The following is a 17,554-nucleotide window of genomic DNA, read 5'->3' on the forward strand; positions in this document are numbered from 1 at the left end:
ATAAATATCAAATTGTTAGCAGTGATTACCTAGACAGAATATTGAAAGCATGGGGAAATATTTATTTTCAACTTTTTGCTTACTTGTATACTCAATTTTTAAAAATGTACTATTTTTCCAGCTAAGAAAGTAAATCAACATAGCTCCGTCTTCACAAATTCTAGCACTGAGTGTTAAGCTCACAACATTCACAGCGGCTGAGATCATGGCTCTGCTGCTTTCTGCTTGTGTGACCTCTACTTGTTCTAAGCCTTAGCTCCCTTGAAAGTTCAAACATTCAAAGGAATGAAAATTAGACCCATAATGCACAAACTGACAACACCTTTAAAATTCAGGAAAAAGAACTGAACACAAGCATTTAGCTTCCCTGCTTCCTGAAACCCCATGTAAGCAAAGAAAATAGTTTTGTTTTTCTTGTTTTAGTTCATAAACCCACAGACAGCAGAACCATGACAGGAGATAGCACAAAACTGTGGACACTGAAAAGCAGCTGATTAGGTGGGAAATGACAGCATGTGAGAAAACTGTCAACTTGTTGGTGAGAAAGCTAGCATTAACCTTTCTATCTCAAGATTTCAGCAAAGAAGAAATTGGAAGTATTAGACACCTCTAGACACAGGGGCTACGGCTAAGATACACAGGAATGTTTACAGTCTGTTGAAGAAGTGTTAGATCCACAGATTGTCTCCCCTCTTTGTGTAATCGTGACTATCTTTTCTCTATTCTGGAAAAACAATGCATTTTTTTTTCCTCTGGAGAAGTTTATTTTCTAGGGAGAAGAAAACACAGGATTTTATGATTTAGGAAGACAAGGCACAGTAATAAACACAGCAACTGCTCCAAACATAAAGGGATAAACTGAGTATGTGCTCATGCAATAATGAGGTCCCCAGCCTTATTCTTCCCCACCACTTGCTTCCCTTCCCTCCCAGCATACTACTACTACTACAAGCCAGACCCTTGGCCCTCAGGCCAGAAGGACGGATAGTACCTTCACAAAGGAATGTAACAATACCAAGAGGAAAAAAGCAAGATATGGGACTAGCTTTCCTTCTTTTTTTTTTTTAAGATTTATTTACTTATTTGAAAGTCAAGAGTTACACAGAGAGAGAAGGGGAGGTGGGGACAGTGAGAGAAAGAGAGGGGGGGGGGGGTCTCCCATTCACTGGTTCACTCCTCAGTTGGCCACAACAGCCAGGGCTGCACCAGGAGCCAGGAGCTTCTTCCAGGCCTCCTATGTGGGTGCAGGGGCCCAAGGACTTGGGCCAGCTTCTACTGCTTTCGCAGGCCACAGCAGAGACCTGGATCAGAAGTGGAGCAGCCAGGACTAGAACAAGCACCCATAGGGGAGGCGGCAGTTTTACCCGCTACACAACAGCACCGGCCCTGGGATTGGCTTTCAAATTTCAATCATATCATCCTACAGCAGGGGTAGGCAATGTCCATGTAAGGCCCACAAAAACATCTGGTCTGGCCCTGCCAAGGCAACTGCATGCATGACTAGAGATTCAACAAATCTCTGGCAGGCAATTTTTAAGCTGATAATCTTGCACGGCACACGGATTATGTTATAAATATACAAAAGGCTCTTGGCAGAAAAAAAGGTTCCCCTACCTGTCCTGTAGGTAAGAATTCATAGAACTAAAACAACAGTGCCTGAAATGAAAAAAACTTATGAAAAGAATTAGAAAACAGAGTTGAATAAGCTGCCCTAGTAAACAGGCCAAAGAAAGAGGCACAGAAAATACAATATGTAATACAGAAAAAGAAGCCACAAGTTTTTTGTTTTGTTTTGTTTTTTTGTTTTTTTTTTTTTTTAAAGAACTAAAAGAGAAAAAAGTTCAAACACTAAGAACAGTGAGCTTTCAAAATAAGGTACACAGCACAATGAATACAGACACACATCAAGGTGCACCACCTTGATGACCATCAAGCTTTCCAGAGGGAGGAGAAAAGGCCATATACAAGAATCACAGGGGCTAGAGCTATGACACAGTAGGGATGCTGGCATCCCATACAGGAGCACTGGTTCGAATCCCAGCTGTTCCACTTCCTTTCCAGCTTCCTGAGAAAGCAGCACAAGATGGCCCAAATACTTACACCATGGCCACTAAGGGGAAACCCACAGAGTTCTGGGCTTTTAGCTTCAGACTGGACCAGCCCTAACCCTTATAGCCATCTGGGGAGTGAACCAGCAGATGGAAGATCTCTCTCCCTGCCTCTGTCACTCTGCCTTTCAAATACCTTTTAGAAAATGAGAGAATCAGAATAGCTTCAGTCTATTGCTAGTTGCTAGTTCACAACAGCAACTCTGTGAACTAGAAGACAATGAAGCAATGCTCCAAAACCGTGAAAGAAAATTATTTCCAGCCCTACAAAAATATCAAGTATTTAGTAAAAATAACAACATTTTCATACTTCCAGGATCTCAAAAAGTTAACCTCTAATTTACCCTATTTATGGAAACTATAAAAGCAAAATCTACATAACTTTTTTGGTAGGTTGGTTGCCTAGTTAGCCAGTTGGTTGAAACATGGAACAAAAGCAGCTTACAGTAAACAAGTTGGAAATGTCATGGTTTATGCAAGCAGAGGCATTCAAAAGTTTAGGGAGATTAAAATGTTAAGAATGTGTATGTCATTTAAGACATACTCACACCCACTCTGGGATATTCCAGATATTACACCTTTTACCAGGACTGTAAGAAAATAATTTGTGAGGGAGCTGCAGCATCCTTGAGAAGTTCAGCAGTTGCTCTTCCCTACAGACCAGACCTAACAGTTTAAATTGTGGTCACTGAGTCAGGAAACCTACATGCAATAAAGTATTGAATCCTAGGTACTAAGCAGGGACCAAGCAGCAGCATTCAACCAGCAAAGGTGAAGCAAACATGGTTACCAAGAAGGTTAAGACTCAAAGCAGCAATTAAAATAATAGGACTCAGGGGCCAGCACTGTGACATAGTAGGCTAAGCCTCCACCTGCAGCACCAGCATCCCCTGTGGGCACCAGTTCGTGTCCTGGCTGCTCCTCTTCCAACCCAGCTCTCTGCTTATGACCTGGGAAAGCAGCGGAAGATAGCCCACATGTATCCATACCTACGTGGGAGAACCAGAAGAAGCTCCTGGCTCCTGGCTTCGGATCAGCTCAGTTCTGACTGTTGCAGCCATTTGGGTAGTGAACCAGCAGATGGAAGACCTTTCTCTTTGTCTCTATCTCTCCCTCTCTGTAACTCTACCTCTCCAATAAATAATCTTTAAAAAAAAAAAATTACAGGACTCATGCAAACTTACAGCAAACTAACTGATCATGCTGTTTAAGTCAAGAAGTCATTCTTAATTGATCTGTATGAGTGAAAGTTGTTCAAGTAAAGAAAAGACTAACTTGAATCATCAGAACAGAGACTCGTGGCCCCTCAATCAATTCCCTAACTTGAGTCAGTTTAGAGAAACTCTTGAATAGGAGACTAGTTTCCTTTATGAGGAACACCTGGTATACTGCCAAAACGTATACTGTTCATCATTATCCAAGCAATTTCCAAGTGATCTTTTCGCAGGGTAACTGTATTTATACACTGAATATTTGTGTACCCAAAAATGCACAATGCTGAAGCCTTAATCCCCTTTATGAGAGTATGTGGAAACAGGCCTTTGAGGAGGAAGGTTCAGATGAAGTCATGCAGTGGGACCCCAATAGGATTAGTAGCCTTTTGAGAATCTCTTACCGCTATTGAGTACACGGAAGTAACCATCTACCAGCCAGGAAGAGAGTCCCCACCAGGGCTCACATTGGCTGGCATCTTTACTTTGGACTTCGTAACCTCCGGATCTGTGAGAAATAAATGCCTACTCTTCAGGCCACACAGTCTACGGTATCTTCTTTCAGCAGCCTGCTATGGTTTGAATGTCTGTCCCCTCTAAAATTCATGTTGAAATGTAACTGACATTGTAACGGTATTAGGAAGTGGAGCATTTATTAGGCCATGTGGGCTGGGCAACTTAAGCCCCCTTTTGTCTCTTTCCCTTCTGCTTTCCAACCTCTGCCATGTGAAGATGATACAGGACAGAAGCAAGACTCATTTAAATCAAACCCCTCCTGACCTGACATGGATCCACCCCCAGCTCTAAACCAATCGCCAGTAAGGAGCGTTCAAACCCCAACCACAAAAGACTCCCCTACTGCCCTAGGAGGGATTTCCCCAACCTGTGTGTCAGGCTAGAACAGCTCAGTAGAACCCATTTGCCACCTTCCTGGGGAGGTACTATGAGCAACACCACCATTTTGAATATGTCATGTATGAAAAAAGCAACTGCTACTGGGTAAAACACCAACCTAGGTGCAAACCGAAGTGCCTATGACAAGAAAGAAAACCAAGAGGGTGTAGCAATACCTCTGCAACCTGGTAAAAACCCCTGTTCAGCTCCCATCAGCACATCAGTTGGTGGAACCTCTTCCCTTGTGTTTGAGTACAAAATATAAGCCTCCAATAACCTTGTCTGGGTGGCCTCTTGTCAATTTCCACTGCAAGGTCTCAGTGACAGAGCAAAACAGCTGTGCTCTCATCTTAGACTTCCCAGGCCCAGAACTGAGTCAATAGATTTCTGTACATTATAAATTAGTCAGCCTGTGGTATTCCATTATAGCACAAAACGAACTAAGATAGCCAATCAGACTAAGACACTGTGTTGGGAAAAGGGACACAGACCTTTAGGGAATACAGACACTGTATCTTAACTGACACTATTTCCAGCAGACCCAAAATGTCCCTATGATTTATCAGTCAGGGTAGGAACTTGGAAGTTATGTGATTAGGAAATTTTTAATTCATGCCCATCTCACTGTAGTCTCAGTAGGTTCCAAACCTATCTTGTAGATTTTTCCACAGTTCCAGAATGGATAATTGGAAGACACATACTCAGCAGCTGGTAAAATTCCCACATTGGTTCCCTGATTTGAAGAGTGGAGGTTATTATGGTTCCAGAGCCCCACGGAAACCACTAGAACTGCCTCTACCTGAAAAACAGCAATCCAAAAACAATGATGCATTTCTGGACAGACTGTAAAGACAAATGTCACTATTAAGGACTTGAAAGATGCAAGGTTAGTGGTTCTTATCACATCTCCATACGACCTATCTATTTGATCTATATAAAGGAAAGGTGAATCTTGGATTATGACAGTTGATTATCATAAACTTCACAAAGTAGTGACTCCAGTTACAGCTACTCTACTACACATATGGTCCACTGCTTGACCAAGTACATATCTCCTGATACCTGGTGTGCAGAAATGATCCACCAAACGCCTTTTTCCCCATACCTGTCCACAAAGTTTATCAGATACAGGCTACTTTCAGGTGGCAAGGACAACATCAAAACTGTCATAATTTCAGGGGTGAATCAATTCTCCAGTCCTATGTCCTAATTTAGTTTGAGGGATCATGATTGCCTCTTCCTTTCACAAAATCTCACACTAGTCCATTACATTGAAAATATAATACCCATTGGACCTAGTGAGTAAGAAATACCAACTACTTTGACATTAGTAAGACATTTGCCGGATAGAAAGTAGGAAACAAAGCTAACAAAAATTCAAGGGCCTTCTTCCTCAGTGAAATGCCTATGGGTCCAGTGGTATAAGACATGTTAATGTATGTCTTCCAAGGCAAATGCTAAATTAGTGTATCTGGTCAATCCCACAACCAACAGTCATATAATGACTGGTAGTCATTTGGATTTCAATGGCAATACATTCTTCATTTGGTTGTCACTTCAGCCTATTCACTCACTTGGCAAAAAGATACTAGTTTTGAGGAGGGCCCAGCACACGTCCAGGTTTCTATGAGAGATGATCTGCCACTCAGGCCACTTGACCCAGCAGATCAAATGGTACTTAATTTTCAGAGGCAAATAGGAATGTTATCTGGGGCTTTTGGCAATCCCTAGGGGTGAATCACAGTAAAGGCCTTTAGGATTTTGAAGCAGGCCCTGCCATCCTTTTAAGAAATGGCTCTTCCATTTCAGGCATGGAAAGCCAAGACACAGTGGCAAAAAATGTTCTACATGAAGGATCTCTGTGAGACCCCAGTGGAAAGAGGTGGCCATCAAAGAAGGAGGTACTTTTCTCTAAAGGGAGGAGAGAACTTCCACTCTGTTTATGGTCTTGTCCAAATACTGAGAGAGTCTGTGGACTCAAAAGCCTTCCATAGCCTAGGCAGCTCATGTCAAGATGCTTGGATCACTGACATCATACATAAGAGTGTTAACTGTTAAATTAACAGCAGGAGTCACTGTGCACTAACTCCCCATGCACGTCTCTGTCCTCAATGTGTTGTATTATGAGAGTTAACTGTAAAACTAGTCCTCAAGCAATTTGTGTCTATGCGTGTGTGTGTGTATGTGTGCAAATTGTTGTAATCTTTACTTAGTATAGAGTTGGTCTTCTGTGTACAAAGTTAATTGAAAATGAATCTTAATGGAGAATGGGACTGGCAAGGGGAGAGGGAGGAGGGGTGGGAGTATTAATAGGAGGAAAATTATGATGGAAAGAATAACTATATTTCTAAAGTTGTGCTTAGGAAATCTGTATTCCTTAAAAAATAAATTAAAAGAAATGGCTCTTCTCTTGCTACTAGGTCACTGAGTACACTGAACACTATATCGCAATATCTTTGCAGGACTGGTTTCATGACTCCCCCCACCTCTCACTGATATCAAAGTCAAAGGATGTTTAAGTCTAGTATATAAAAAGTCATAATATTTGCTTGTAGCCTATATACATCCTCCTGTATACTTCAAATCATTTCTATATTACTTGTGATACCTACTATAATTTAAATGCTGAATAAGTTATTATACTGTATTATTCAGGGAATAATAACAAAAAGACCTGTACATGTTCAATACAGATACAATTTCTTTTTTTTTAATATTTTCTAAACAAGTTTGGTTGAATATGCAGATGTGAACCCAAGGATATAGAAGGTTGACTACATACACACACATACAAACACACACTCTACTGGTTCTAATTCAATACAGAAACTTGGCTAATTTAGAGAAAAATCACTCAAAACTGAAGAAAAATAAGGGCCTCCTATTCAGACTTCTTCAAACAGTTTTAAATTAGTAGAATTTATGATGCCTCTAATCACCTCAAGGCAATACCAGGTCACTGATTAACAATCAGTAGTTCAGATAATGGTAAGTAGAAACATTAGAAAACTAACCAATTGGGGCAGGGACAGGAGTTAGTTATTACCTTTAGAGAAAAATAATATACTACATATTTCAGTTGAGAATAGTCAACACAGCTATAACTAAAATTAGATAGTCAACCCAAATCAGAAAGATGGATAATAGAAAATGAACATGAGTATGAAGAGAATTGTCAAAGTTAGAGAGAACAGGAAGAAAGAAAACTATCCTTCATCTTCCATAGTGAGAAATTAATAGTTAATGCCTACAATGGTAAAACCAAAAAGTAGCATTATCAAAAATTATCTAAATTCTAGAGCAAACAACAAAAATATCAGCTAAGAGAGGTTGCCTCAAAGAATACAGATATTGTGTAGTAATAGGATTTATTTTTTTCATAGTAAACATTAGACAGTAATTTAGCGGTTTGTGTATATAGCTTTGATAAAATAAAAACTTTGTAAAGGAAAAATGGGGGAAAAATTCAAAACATGTTAAATACCTAGCATTAAAAGAAGGGATAACTAAATCATCATCTACTTATCTAATAGAATAACCTAATGTACTTTTTTTAACTTTTATTTAATAAATATAAATTTCCAAAGTATAACTTTTGAATTATAGCAGCTTCCCCTCCCATAACCTCCCTCCCACTCACAACCATTCCATCTCCCACTCCCTCTCCCATCCCATTCTTCATCAAGATTCATTTTCAATTATCTTTATATACGGAAGATCAACTTAGTATATACTAAGTAAAGATTTCAACAGACTGCACCCGCGCAGAAACACAAAGTGTAAAGTACTATTTGAAGACTACTTTTACCGTTAATTCACATAGTACAACACATTAAGGACAGAGGTCCTACATGGGGAGCAGGTGCACAGTGACTCCCGTTGTTGATTTAAAAATTGACACTCTTATTTATGATGTCAGTAATTACCCTAGGCTCTTGTCATGAGCTGCCAAGGCTATGGAAGCCTCTTGAGTTCACAAACTCCAATCTTGTTTAGACAAGGCCATATTCAAAGTGGAAGTTCTCTCCTGCTTTCAGAGAAAGGTACTGCCTTCTTTGATGGCCTGTTCTTCCCACTGGGATCTCACCAGAGGTCTTTCATTTAGTTTTTTTTTTTTTTTTTTTTCCCCACAGTGTCTTGGCTTTCCATGCCTGTGAAACTCTCATGGGCTTTTTAGCCAGATCCGAATGCCTTGAGGGCTGACTCTGAGGCCAGAGTGCTGTTTAGGGCATTTGCCATTGTATGAGTCTGCTGGGTATCCTGCTTCCCATGTAGGATCATTCTCTCCTTTTTAATTCTATCAATTATTATTGGCAGACACTGGTCTTATTTATGTAATCCCTTTGTCACTTAATCCTATCTTTTTCATCAATTATGAACTTAAGCTGATCACTTTAACAAGTAAGATGGCATTGGTACATGCCACCTTGATGGGATTGAATTGAATCCCCTGGCCCATTTCTAGCTCTTCCATTAGGGGTGAGTCCGAGTGAGCATGTGCCGAACTGTACATCTCCTCCCTCCCTTACTCCCACTCTTATATTTAACAGGGATCACTTTTCAGTTAAATTTAAATGACTAAGAATAATTGTTTGTTAATTAAAGAGTTCAACCAATGGTACTAATGTACTATTGATGTATCAATATAGATGGATCTCAAGAACATTCTGACAACAGCAAACCAACAGCAAACAGAAAACTCAGGGGTACAGCTTCACATTATGAAAACTACAAAGTGATACTGTGTATGTTTGTGTGTATGCAAATATATGCTGGGGGAAGGGGAAGTTTTACACACGAAAGATAAAGAGAGCGATGGGAAAAGCAAAAGCACCAACAGAGTCTGCATAATGTAACTTCATGGCTATGACTGCCTCTGGAGAAAGAAAAAAGATATGATAGGAGACGGGAAACAATACAACTTTATCAATAATGTCTGATTTCCTTTTTTAAAGACTACAAAGCAAAAAAAAAATGAAGAAAATTATTCAGTGTAAATAACAGTATCTTACTTGAGCCAAAGATGACTTGACACTGAGCATCATAATACTGGCACATGCCATTGTAACAATAGGCTTTGTTATTCTGACAAGGATATCCATTCTGAATAAAAACATCTGGCTGACAGAACTGGGAAGAACCATTGCAGTACTCTGGAACATCACACTCATTGGTTTTTCCTCGACATAAAGAACCTCCTGGAAGGAACTAGGGTAATAAAATTTAAGTTAAACAAGAATAACAGGACAATTTCCACATAGTATTCAAGTCCAAAACCAGAGTATTTATATCTAAAAGGGTTTTAACAACATGAAATTAAATAACTCAAAAGAAAATTAAACAAAAGTCAATGACAGGCAACTCATAAAAATCATAAACATGAAATATATAAAATATATAAATATGGAAAATGAAAAAATCTCATTGGTAATGAAAAGTAATGTAAATCAAATAAAAACAAAACATCTGACATCTATTGAAATAATTATGATTATGGCACTTGCTAGTAACCAATTTTACCTTAAGGAAACAATTATTTGATACCCCTGTTGGTAGAAAACTGGTGTATTTCTTGAAAAATATATAAAATATATAAGAATTTTATTATGCATACTCAGAAAAATGAATTTCTCTAATAAACAATCTAGATGCCAATCATTAGTTGACTAGATAAAAAAATTATAGTGTAGTTATACAAAGGAGTACTAACATATAACCATGTAGAACTACATGAATTTAAAAAAAAAGGTATTTAATATCTTTCTGAAAAATGCAGGAGGTAAAAATACATATCTATGGGGGCCGGCACCGTGGCATAGTGGGCTAAAGCCTCCACCTGCAGTGCCGGCATCTCACATGAGCCCCACTTCATGTCTCGGTTGTTCCTGTTCTGATCCAACTATCTGCGAACAGCATGGGAAAGCAGTGGAAGATGGCCCAAGTGTCTGAGCCTCTGCACCCACATGGGAGACCCAGAGGAAGCTCCTGGCTCCTGGCTTTGGATCGGCACAGCTCCAGCCATTGCGGCTGTCTGGGGAGTAAACCGGCAGATGGGAGACCTTTCTTTCTGTCTCTCCCTCTCTCTGTCTGTAATTATACCTCTCAAATAAAAAAAAAAAAATCTTAAAAAAAAGTATCTTTGTTCACCTACTTATACACACACACACACACACACATCCCTACTATAAAGAGTGACTATGTTAACCATAAATTATAAACCATGGCAACTGAAGAGTATAAAATGACAAAGGATCTTTCATATTCTACATTCTATTCTGTCTTCAACTTTGGCATTGTTGAATTTTTTTAACAAGCATATATTACTTTGAAAACCAGGAGAAAAAAAGGCATTCCCACTTAAAAAAATCAACAGACAATACTCCATTCATCATTCAAGAAAAGATTCTAAATCACAAACAACTGACATGAAATTTTATAAAAACACCGCTCTTCTAGGGATCTTAGAAAATAAATTTTGAAATCCATTAATTTTATGTTTTTTTGTTCCTAATAGGAAGGAATTACATACCCAACAGTCTTTACAACAGTCGCCATATGCACATTCAGCAAATGATTTAAGCTTACAAGTACTTCCTTCACAACAAGGGTCCAATTCACATTCCTGTGAATACAAAATAACTATCAATAAGAGAAATGAATTATCAGCATCATAATGCATTAACAAATTATTTTTAAGATTTATTTATTTGAAAAGCAGGGCAAGAAAGAGAAATGTAAAGAGAAAGGAACCAGTCTTTCAAAATTCATCTGCTTCACTCCTCTAAATGTCTGCCCAACTGAAAGGTCTGGGCCAGGAGCCAGAAACTCCATCTAGGTCTCCCACATGGCCAGCAGGAACCCAAACACTTGGGCCATTTTCTGCTGCTTCCCAGACACATTAGTAGGGAGATGGATTGTAAGCAGAGTAGCAGGATTCAAATCAGCACTCGGATGCAGGATGCAGGCATGCCACTAATGGTTTAGCCAACTATGCCACAACACCTTCCCAATAAGTTTCTTATTTTTAAAACTAAAATTCGTATCATTCTTACCTGGCTATCACAGTTACTCCCCAGTAACAGCCACTTACATCCTGGATTTTAATCAATATCTCTTCGACAATAAAGAGACCTCAAAATACGTGCATTTCAAAAGACTAAAATCAAAGAGATATATGCCTCAGTCTGCTCAGACTACCACAATAAAATAGGCTAGAAGTCTAAGACCAAGGTTCCTACCAATTCAGTTTCTGGTGAGGGCTCTCTTCCTGGCTTACAGATGGCGGCTTTCTTCTTGTGTGCTCACGCAGCCTTTTCTCAGTGTATGCACACACGAAGAAAGATAGCAAGGTGTCCAGGGTCTCTTCTCAAAAGAACACTAATCCTATTAGACCAGTGTCTTACCATCATGACCTCATTTAACCTTAATTACTTTCTTCGAGGCCTCATCTCCATAAACAGCCAGGCTGGTGGATTAGGACTTCATCCCACGAATTTGGGGGAGAAATAAACATTCAGTTCCTAACTGTATGCTTAATAATAAAGGAACGTGAGCATCCATGCGTGCACTTCTCCTTATGCTCAGAGTCTGATTTTTTTTAAAGATTCATTTATTTATTTGAAAGTCAGAGTTACACAGAGAGAGGAGAGGCAGAGAGAGAGAGAGAGAGAGAGGTCTTCCATCTGCTGGTTCACTCCCCAATTGGCTGCAACAGCCAGAGCTGCGCCAATCTGAAGCCAGGAGCCAGGAGCTTCTTCCGGGTCTCCCACGGGGATGCAGGGGCCCAAGGACTTGGGCCATCTTCTACTGCTTTTCCCAGGCCATAGCAGAGAGCTGGATGGGAAGTGGAGCAGCCGGGTCTCAAACTAGCCCATATGGGATGCCGGCACTGCAGGCCAGGGCGTTAATCCACTGTGCCACAGCGCTGGCCGCCTGAGTCTGATTTATTTTTTTAAAGATTATTTATTTGAAAGTTAAAGGTGGGGTGGCACTGTGGCATAGTGCGTAAAACTACCGTCTGCAGTGCCAGCATCCCATTGTGGGCGCAGGTTCAAGTCCCAGCTGCTCCATATCTGATCCAGCTCTCTGCTATGGCCTGGAAAGGCAGTGAAAGATGGCCCAAGTGCTTGGGCCCCTGCACTCATGTAGGGGACCCAGAGGAAGCTCCAGGCTCCTGGCTTCAGATTGACGCAGCTCCGGCTCTTGCAGAGAACTGGGGAGCGAACCAGCGGGTGGAAGATCCCCTCCCCCCGCCCCGACTTTCAAATAACTTAATAACAAATAATAAATTCTTTTATATGAGAGAGTTGCAGACACACATCATCACAAGACTCTCAGATGGTAAATCAGTTCAACATCCATAGTCATGAGGAAAATGCAAATTAAACCCCAATAAAGCATCACTTCACACCTAAGAGAATGGCTAAAATTGAAGACTGCCCATGTGAAATACTGTTGAGGAAGCAGAACTCTCATACACTGATGGTGGGAATAAGAAATGGTATGACCACTTTAGAAAACAGTTTGAAAGTCTCTTGGAAAGTTAAATATACAACCACCATATAGCCAACTCATTTCACTCCTAGGTATTTACCCGAAAGAAATAAAAGCCTTAGTCCACATAAAGACTACATATGAATGTATACAGAAGTTTTATTTGTAATATAGCTGAAATGATGCAAACATCCATCAACAGATGATTATATAAACAAACTGCAATATATCCACAGGACTCAATAATAACAACAAAAAAAGAATGAGCTGCTGGGACAGCTGGAAAACAGATGAATTATGAGAAAAAGCCTGACCAAAAGAAAACGGCATTCCATTGGTGGAAGTTTCCAGGAAATTCATAAGAATGTATAGCGATAGAAAGAACAACAGTTACCTGAGGAAAAAGGGGGAACCAGAGGGGTGAGCAGAAGTGATGACAATAGGGCATGAAAATTTTGGGGGGTGAGAGCAGATTCATTATCCTGATGGTTTCAAATGTCTAAAAATAGTGATCTAAAAGTAGGAAATAGGAAAATATCCAACAGACAAAACTTACCAGTCTGTACACTTTAAAAATATTCAGATTACTGTTGACTAAATACACATAACTGGGGGACCGGTGCTGTGGCGTAGCAGGAAAGCTGCCGCCTGCAGTGCCTGCATCCCTTATGGGCGCCATCTCCAGTCCCGACTGCTCCAATTCCAATCCAGCTCTCTGCTATGGCCTGGGAAAGCAGTACAAGATGGCCAAAGTGCTTAGACCCCTGCACCTTCGTCGGGGACTGGGAAGCAGCTCCCGACTCCTGGCTTCGGATCAGCATAGCTCCGGCCATTGCGGACACTTGGAAAGTGAACCAGCAGATGGAAGACCTCTTTCTCTCTTTCTTTGCCTCTGTCTCTCTGTAACTCTGCCTTTCAAATAAATAAATATTTAGAAAATAAATAAATAAATGCACATAACTGGCCAATTCTTCTCCTTTGCTTAATCTTGACCAAACTTTAGTTAGCCTTCCCTCTTTCCTACAGAACCATAAACTCTGCATGTGTACACACACAAAGGTAGAACTCCCCCCCCCCCCCCCGCCATCTTCTCCTGGAAACTGGCCACAGAAGACACATTCTTATTAGAACATCACTGGCCATTTCTCTTAGTGTCTGCAGCTTACCATTTACAAAAATTCTCCTTATTTCTGCTTGCCCTCTATTAATTTTTTTTTTATTTTTTCTCTGTGATTTTGAGATCCTTGAAGATTTCTGAGATCACAGCACTGTCCTTAGTGCAAAAGTCTTTCTTCCAAATAAAGCCTTTCCCTAAGTAAATCTAAACTTGTTTTTATTTGACACTGTATTCAATTACACACACACACACACATATATAAAATATGTTTGTTTGGGTTTTTTTGCAAAACCATTGCCAAGATAGACAGATGGCTTCATGGAAGAAGAGAAAATCTGGGGGCCGCCACCTGCAGTGCTAGCATCCCATACAGTAAGAGAAAAAAATGTACACATAATATATTAAGTCTGATATTTTATGCATAAAAATAAAAGAGTGTCATCACCAAGGTGGTGGAATAGAAGTCATATTCTCCTACCACACAGGCATCTGTCCAACAGCAACATGCTGATCGATTCCATAAGTGAGAAACTCAGAAACTAGCTAAGGGCCTACCAAACCCAGGTAACTGCAAAACCCAGCCACACCACTACCAGAAGAATCATTAGAGACACTCCCTTGTCATAATTTGAATCCATGGCATAGCACAATCAGGAGAAAGCTTCTATTTCACCTGCATCTGAGCACCTTTAGGACCTAGAATACATTAGACCCCTGGGGTCTACAGAGAACCAAGACAGCAAGTTAAACTAGGAGGTGGGCACTTGCCACAGTTACTCATCCTGGCTTAGTAAAGTAAATGGAATCGACCCAGATGCCCATCCACTGATGACTGGATAAAAAAAAATTAAAAAGTGGTAAGTATACACAATGGACTACTACTTAGCCATAAAAAAGAATGAAATCCTGTTTTTGCAACAAAATGGATGCATTTGTGACCTTTATGCTTAGTGAAATAAGCCAGACTCAAAAAGACAATTTCTCCAATGTATGGTAGCTAATATAAAGACTCAAAAAAACCTTAACAAATGTGAGCAAAACTGGTATCTTGTGATTTGATTATCACTTACAACCCTTTTCTGTATTCCTGCAGAACAGTAGTCTCTCTACTTTCTACTTGTAGAGCTCTTTGTTTAGAGGAGTACTGACTCTGTGATTATAAAGTAAATTAAAAGTATGTTATCACCAAAAAAAATTAGAAGAAAAAAGGGAAAGAAAGGAAGGGGGAGAGAGGGAAGGAAGAAAGTATTTTTGTATTCTTAGAATGGTATCTATGAAATCTGTTCTCTGTGTATTAGTAAATAAAAAATATAACAAAAAAGAACTTTAAAAAAAAAAAAACAAGAAAAAGTGCAACAGCAGACTACAGCAAGCAGAAGAATCCGCAACCTCAAACACTGATCATTGTAAATCAGCCATAGTAGGAGAAAGAAATGTGCAAAGAGCTGTAAGAACTCATTGTCCACCACTAAGCAGCTGTCAGTCCCACAGGAGCAAAGAGAGAATTCCAAAAAGCATCTTCAAAGAAATATTTCCCAAATCTGGGGAAGGAAATAGATATCCAGATCCAGGAAGCCCAAAAGACCTCAAATAAGATGAATCGGAAAGATCAACAAGAAACATTATAATCATATCAAAAGACAGAACTTTGAAAGCAGTCAGAAAAAAAAGAACTCACCGTGACTCTTAAGGGCAGAGAGCAGTAAGTGAACTGAGAGTTAATAAAGGGAGAATGCTAGTCTGAGTAGCAAGTATTTTGATACTGAAGGATTCTGGCTAATTGGTCAGCTTCAGTTTATTTTTAAAATAAATCCAACTGAAATAGATATTTCTGCAATGCAGTGCAGAATGGTGAAAAATACCAAGTAAAGAGCCACATAAAAAAACAGATTGGTTTTCTAACATAAATATATAAGCCAATAACCATAATAGAAATGGTAGAAGAGAGGCCAAAAAAAAAAAAAAAAAGAAGAAGAAGAAATATGGCACATTCTTTGACTATAAAACAGATGGATTTGTTATACAATGAGCAGATGACCAATCCCAGGTATACATCCACAGGAACAAAACAACAAACTTCATTTTGGCAATAGATTTACTTTAGCTCCTGAAGAATTGCTCAGGTCAAACCATGTTACTTTCTATGTGTATCACGGTAATTTTACAAAGCCAAGATAAATAACTGAACTAACCTGTGGATTACCACAGTCACACTCTTCCCCAGGGTCCACCAGTTTATTCCCACAGAAGGGAGCACTATAGGCTTCATCAGGCTTGGGAATATTAAGAAGGCAGTTTCCTCCTTTATTCAGAGTTAATTTCTCAAAGTCCTCTGCACTGCAACTGCTGAAGTTTCTGGAACCTCTGAAAGAAACAGTAAAAAAAAAAAAAAAAAAAACTTATGTCAGAGTGATTACTCATTCTTAAAACGTTTAAGTCATCACTAACAAGAAATGAGTATTTTAAATGGTAGAAAATGAGCTAACAAAAGTATACAGAAATGAAAATTAGTATCTATTGATAATAAATACAGACATGACTTCAACTATTAATAATTTATTAACATTAATAATCTATTAACATGACTTCAACATAATAATTCACTATTTTTGGTTGTAATGTATTATACCTCCAAGAAAACAGATTTCAAAGATATCACTTATACTGAAAGACAAAATCAAAATTCTCAGCAACAAGAAAACTTATAAATTATCTAGTTCTATAGGACAGCACTAATTTATTTATCTAACACAGTGAAAGTTCAAATATTGGAAGCTAGCTATATGTTGTCCAATTCTCTTTTCATTTTGCAGGATAATATTCTCATATTGTTTCCCCTCCTTCCCGCTATTATTGGGAATGTTGTAAAAGAAAGTCAAGAGGCAGACTGCACAGGGCAGAATTTCAGCTACTCCTATATGACTGGTTTTCAGCTTGAGCTATGATTTTATAGTAATTCCTGAGAATCATGGTTAAGAGATGGGCTTTAAAAATTGTCCAGTTAGAACTTGCCTATGTTAGATTTTATATAATTTTGATATGTTATATGTGGGTTTGTTTAGGTCTTTTACTATGTAACTATAAAATATTTTTAAGGGGCTGGTGCTGTGGCAAAACAGGTGAAGCCATGGCCTGCAGTGCCGGCAACCCAAATCAGTGCCAGTTCGAGTCCCAGCTGCTCCACTTCTGATCCAGGTCTCTGCAATGGCCTGGGAAAGCAGTGGAAGACGGCCTAAGTCCTCAGGCCCCTGCATTTGCATGGGAGATCCAGAAAAAGCTCCTGGCTTCGGATTGGTTCACTTCTAGCCATTGCAGACATTTTGGGAGTGAACCAGCAGATCGAAGACTTCTCTCTGCCTCTCAAATAAATAATAAATCTTTTTTAAAAAATGTTTTCAGATAGTCGTACTAGCTAATTTTAGCTTTGAAAACTACTAGGAAATACACCTATACATCTCAGAGCTTTGAAAATCCAAGTCACATTAAAATTTTATCAAAGATAATTCCACTTATTTATTATTGGTGTGATACCCAAAAAACCATTGCTAAGGCCAAGAGCTTTTCCTTGGTGTTTTTTGTTTGTTTGTTTTTGTTTTTGTTTTGGATAGGCAGAGTGGATAGTGAGAGAGAGAGAGAAAGAGAGAAAGGTCTTCCTTTTCCTTTGGTTCACCCTCCAAAGGCCGCTGCGGCCGGCGCATCTCGCTGATCCGAAGCCAGGAGCCAGGTGCTTC

The 17,554-nt window shown here is 39.4% G+C and overlaps 1 protein-coding gene across 3 annotated transcripts in view; it reads right to left on the reverse strand.

Annotated features, from left to right (window-relative positions):
- The window catches only part of ADAM9 (ADAM metallopeptidase domain 9), a 151,187-nt gene that overhangs the window by 81,575 nt on the left and 52,058 nt on the right, over window positions 1-17,554 (reverse strand). For all 3 annotated transcript variants that reach the window (XM_062212891.1, XM_062212892.1, XM_062212890.1), the window contains 3 exons: window positions 16,016-16,187; window positions 10,743-10,835; window positions 9,226-9,421 (listed from right to left, as the gene is read on the reverse strand). In XM_062212891.1, the coding sequence (XP_062068875.1) occupies window positions 9,226-9,421; window positions 10,743-10,835; window positions 16,016-16,187 (461 nt within the window). The remainder of the gene's footprint in view (window positions 1-9,225; window positions 9,422-10,742; window positions 10,836-16,015; window positions 16,188-17,554) is intronic.

This window comes from Lepus europaeus, chromosome 16 (assembly GCF_033115175.1).
Source record: "Lepus europaeus isolate LE1 chromosome 16, mLepTim1.pri, whole genome shotgun sequence".
NCBI lineage: Eukaryota > Metazoa > Chordata > Mammalia > Lagomorpha > Leporidae > Lepus > Lepus europaeus.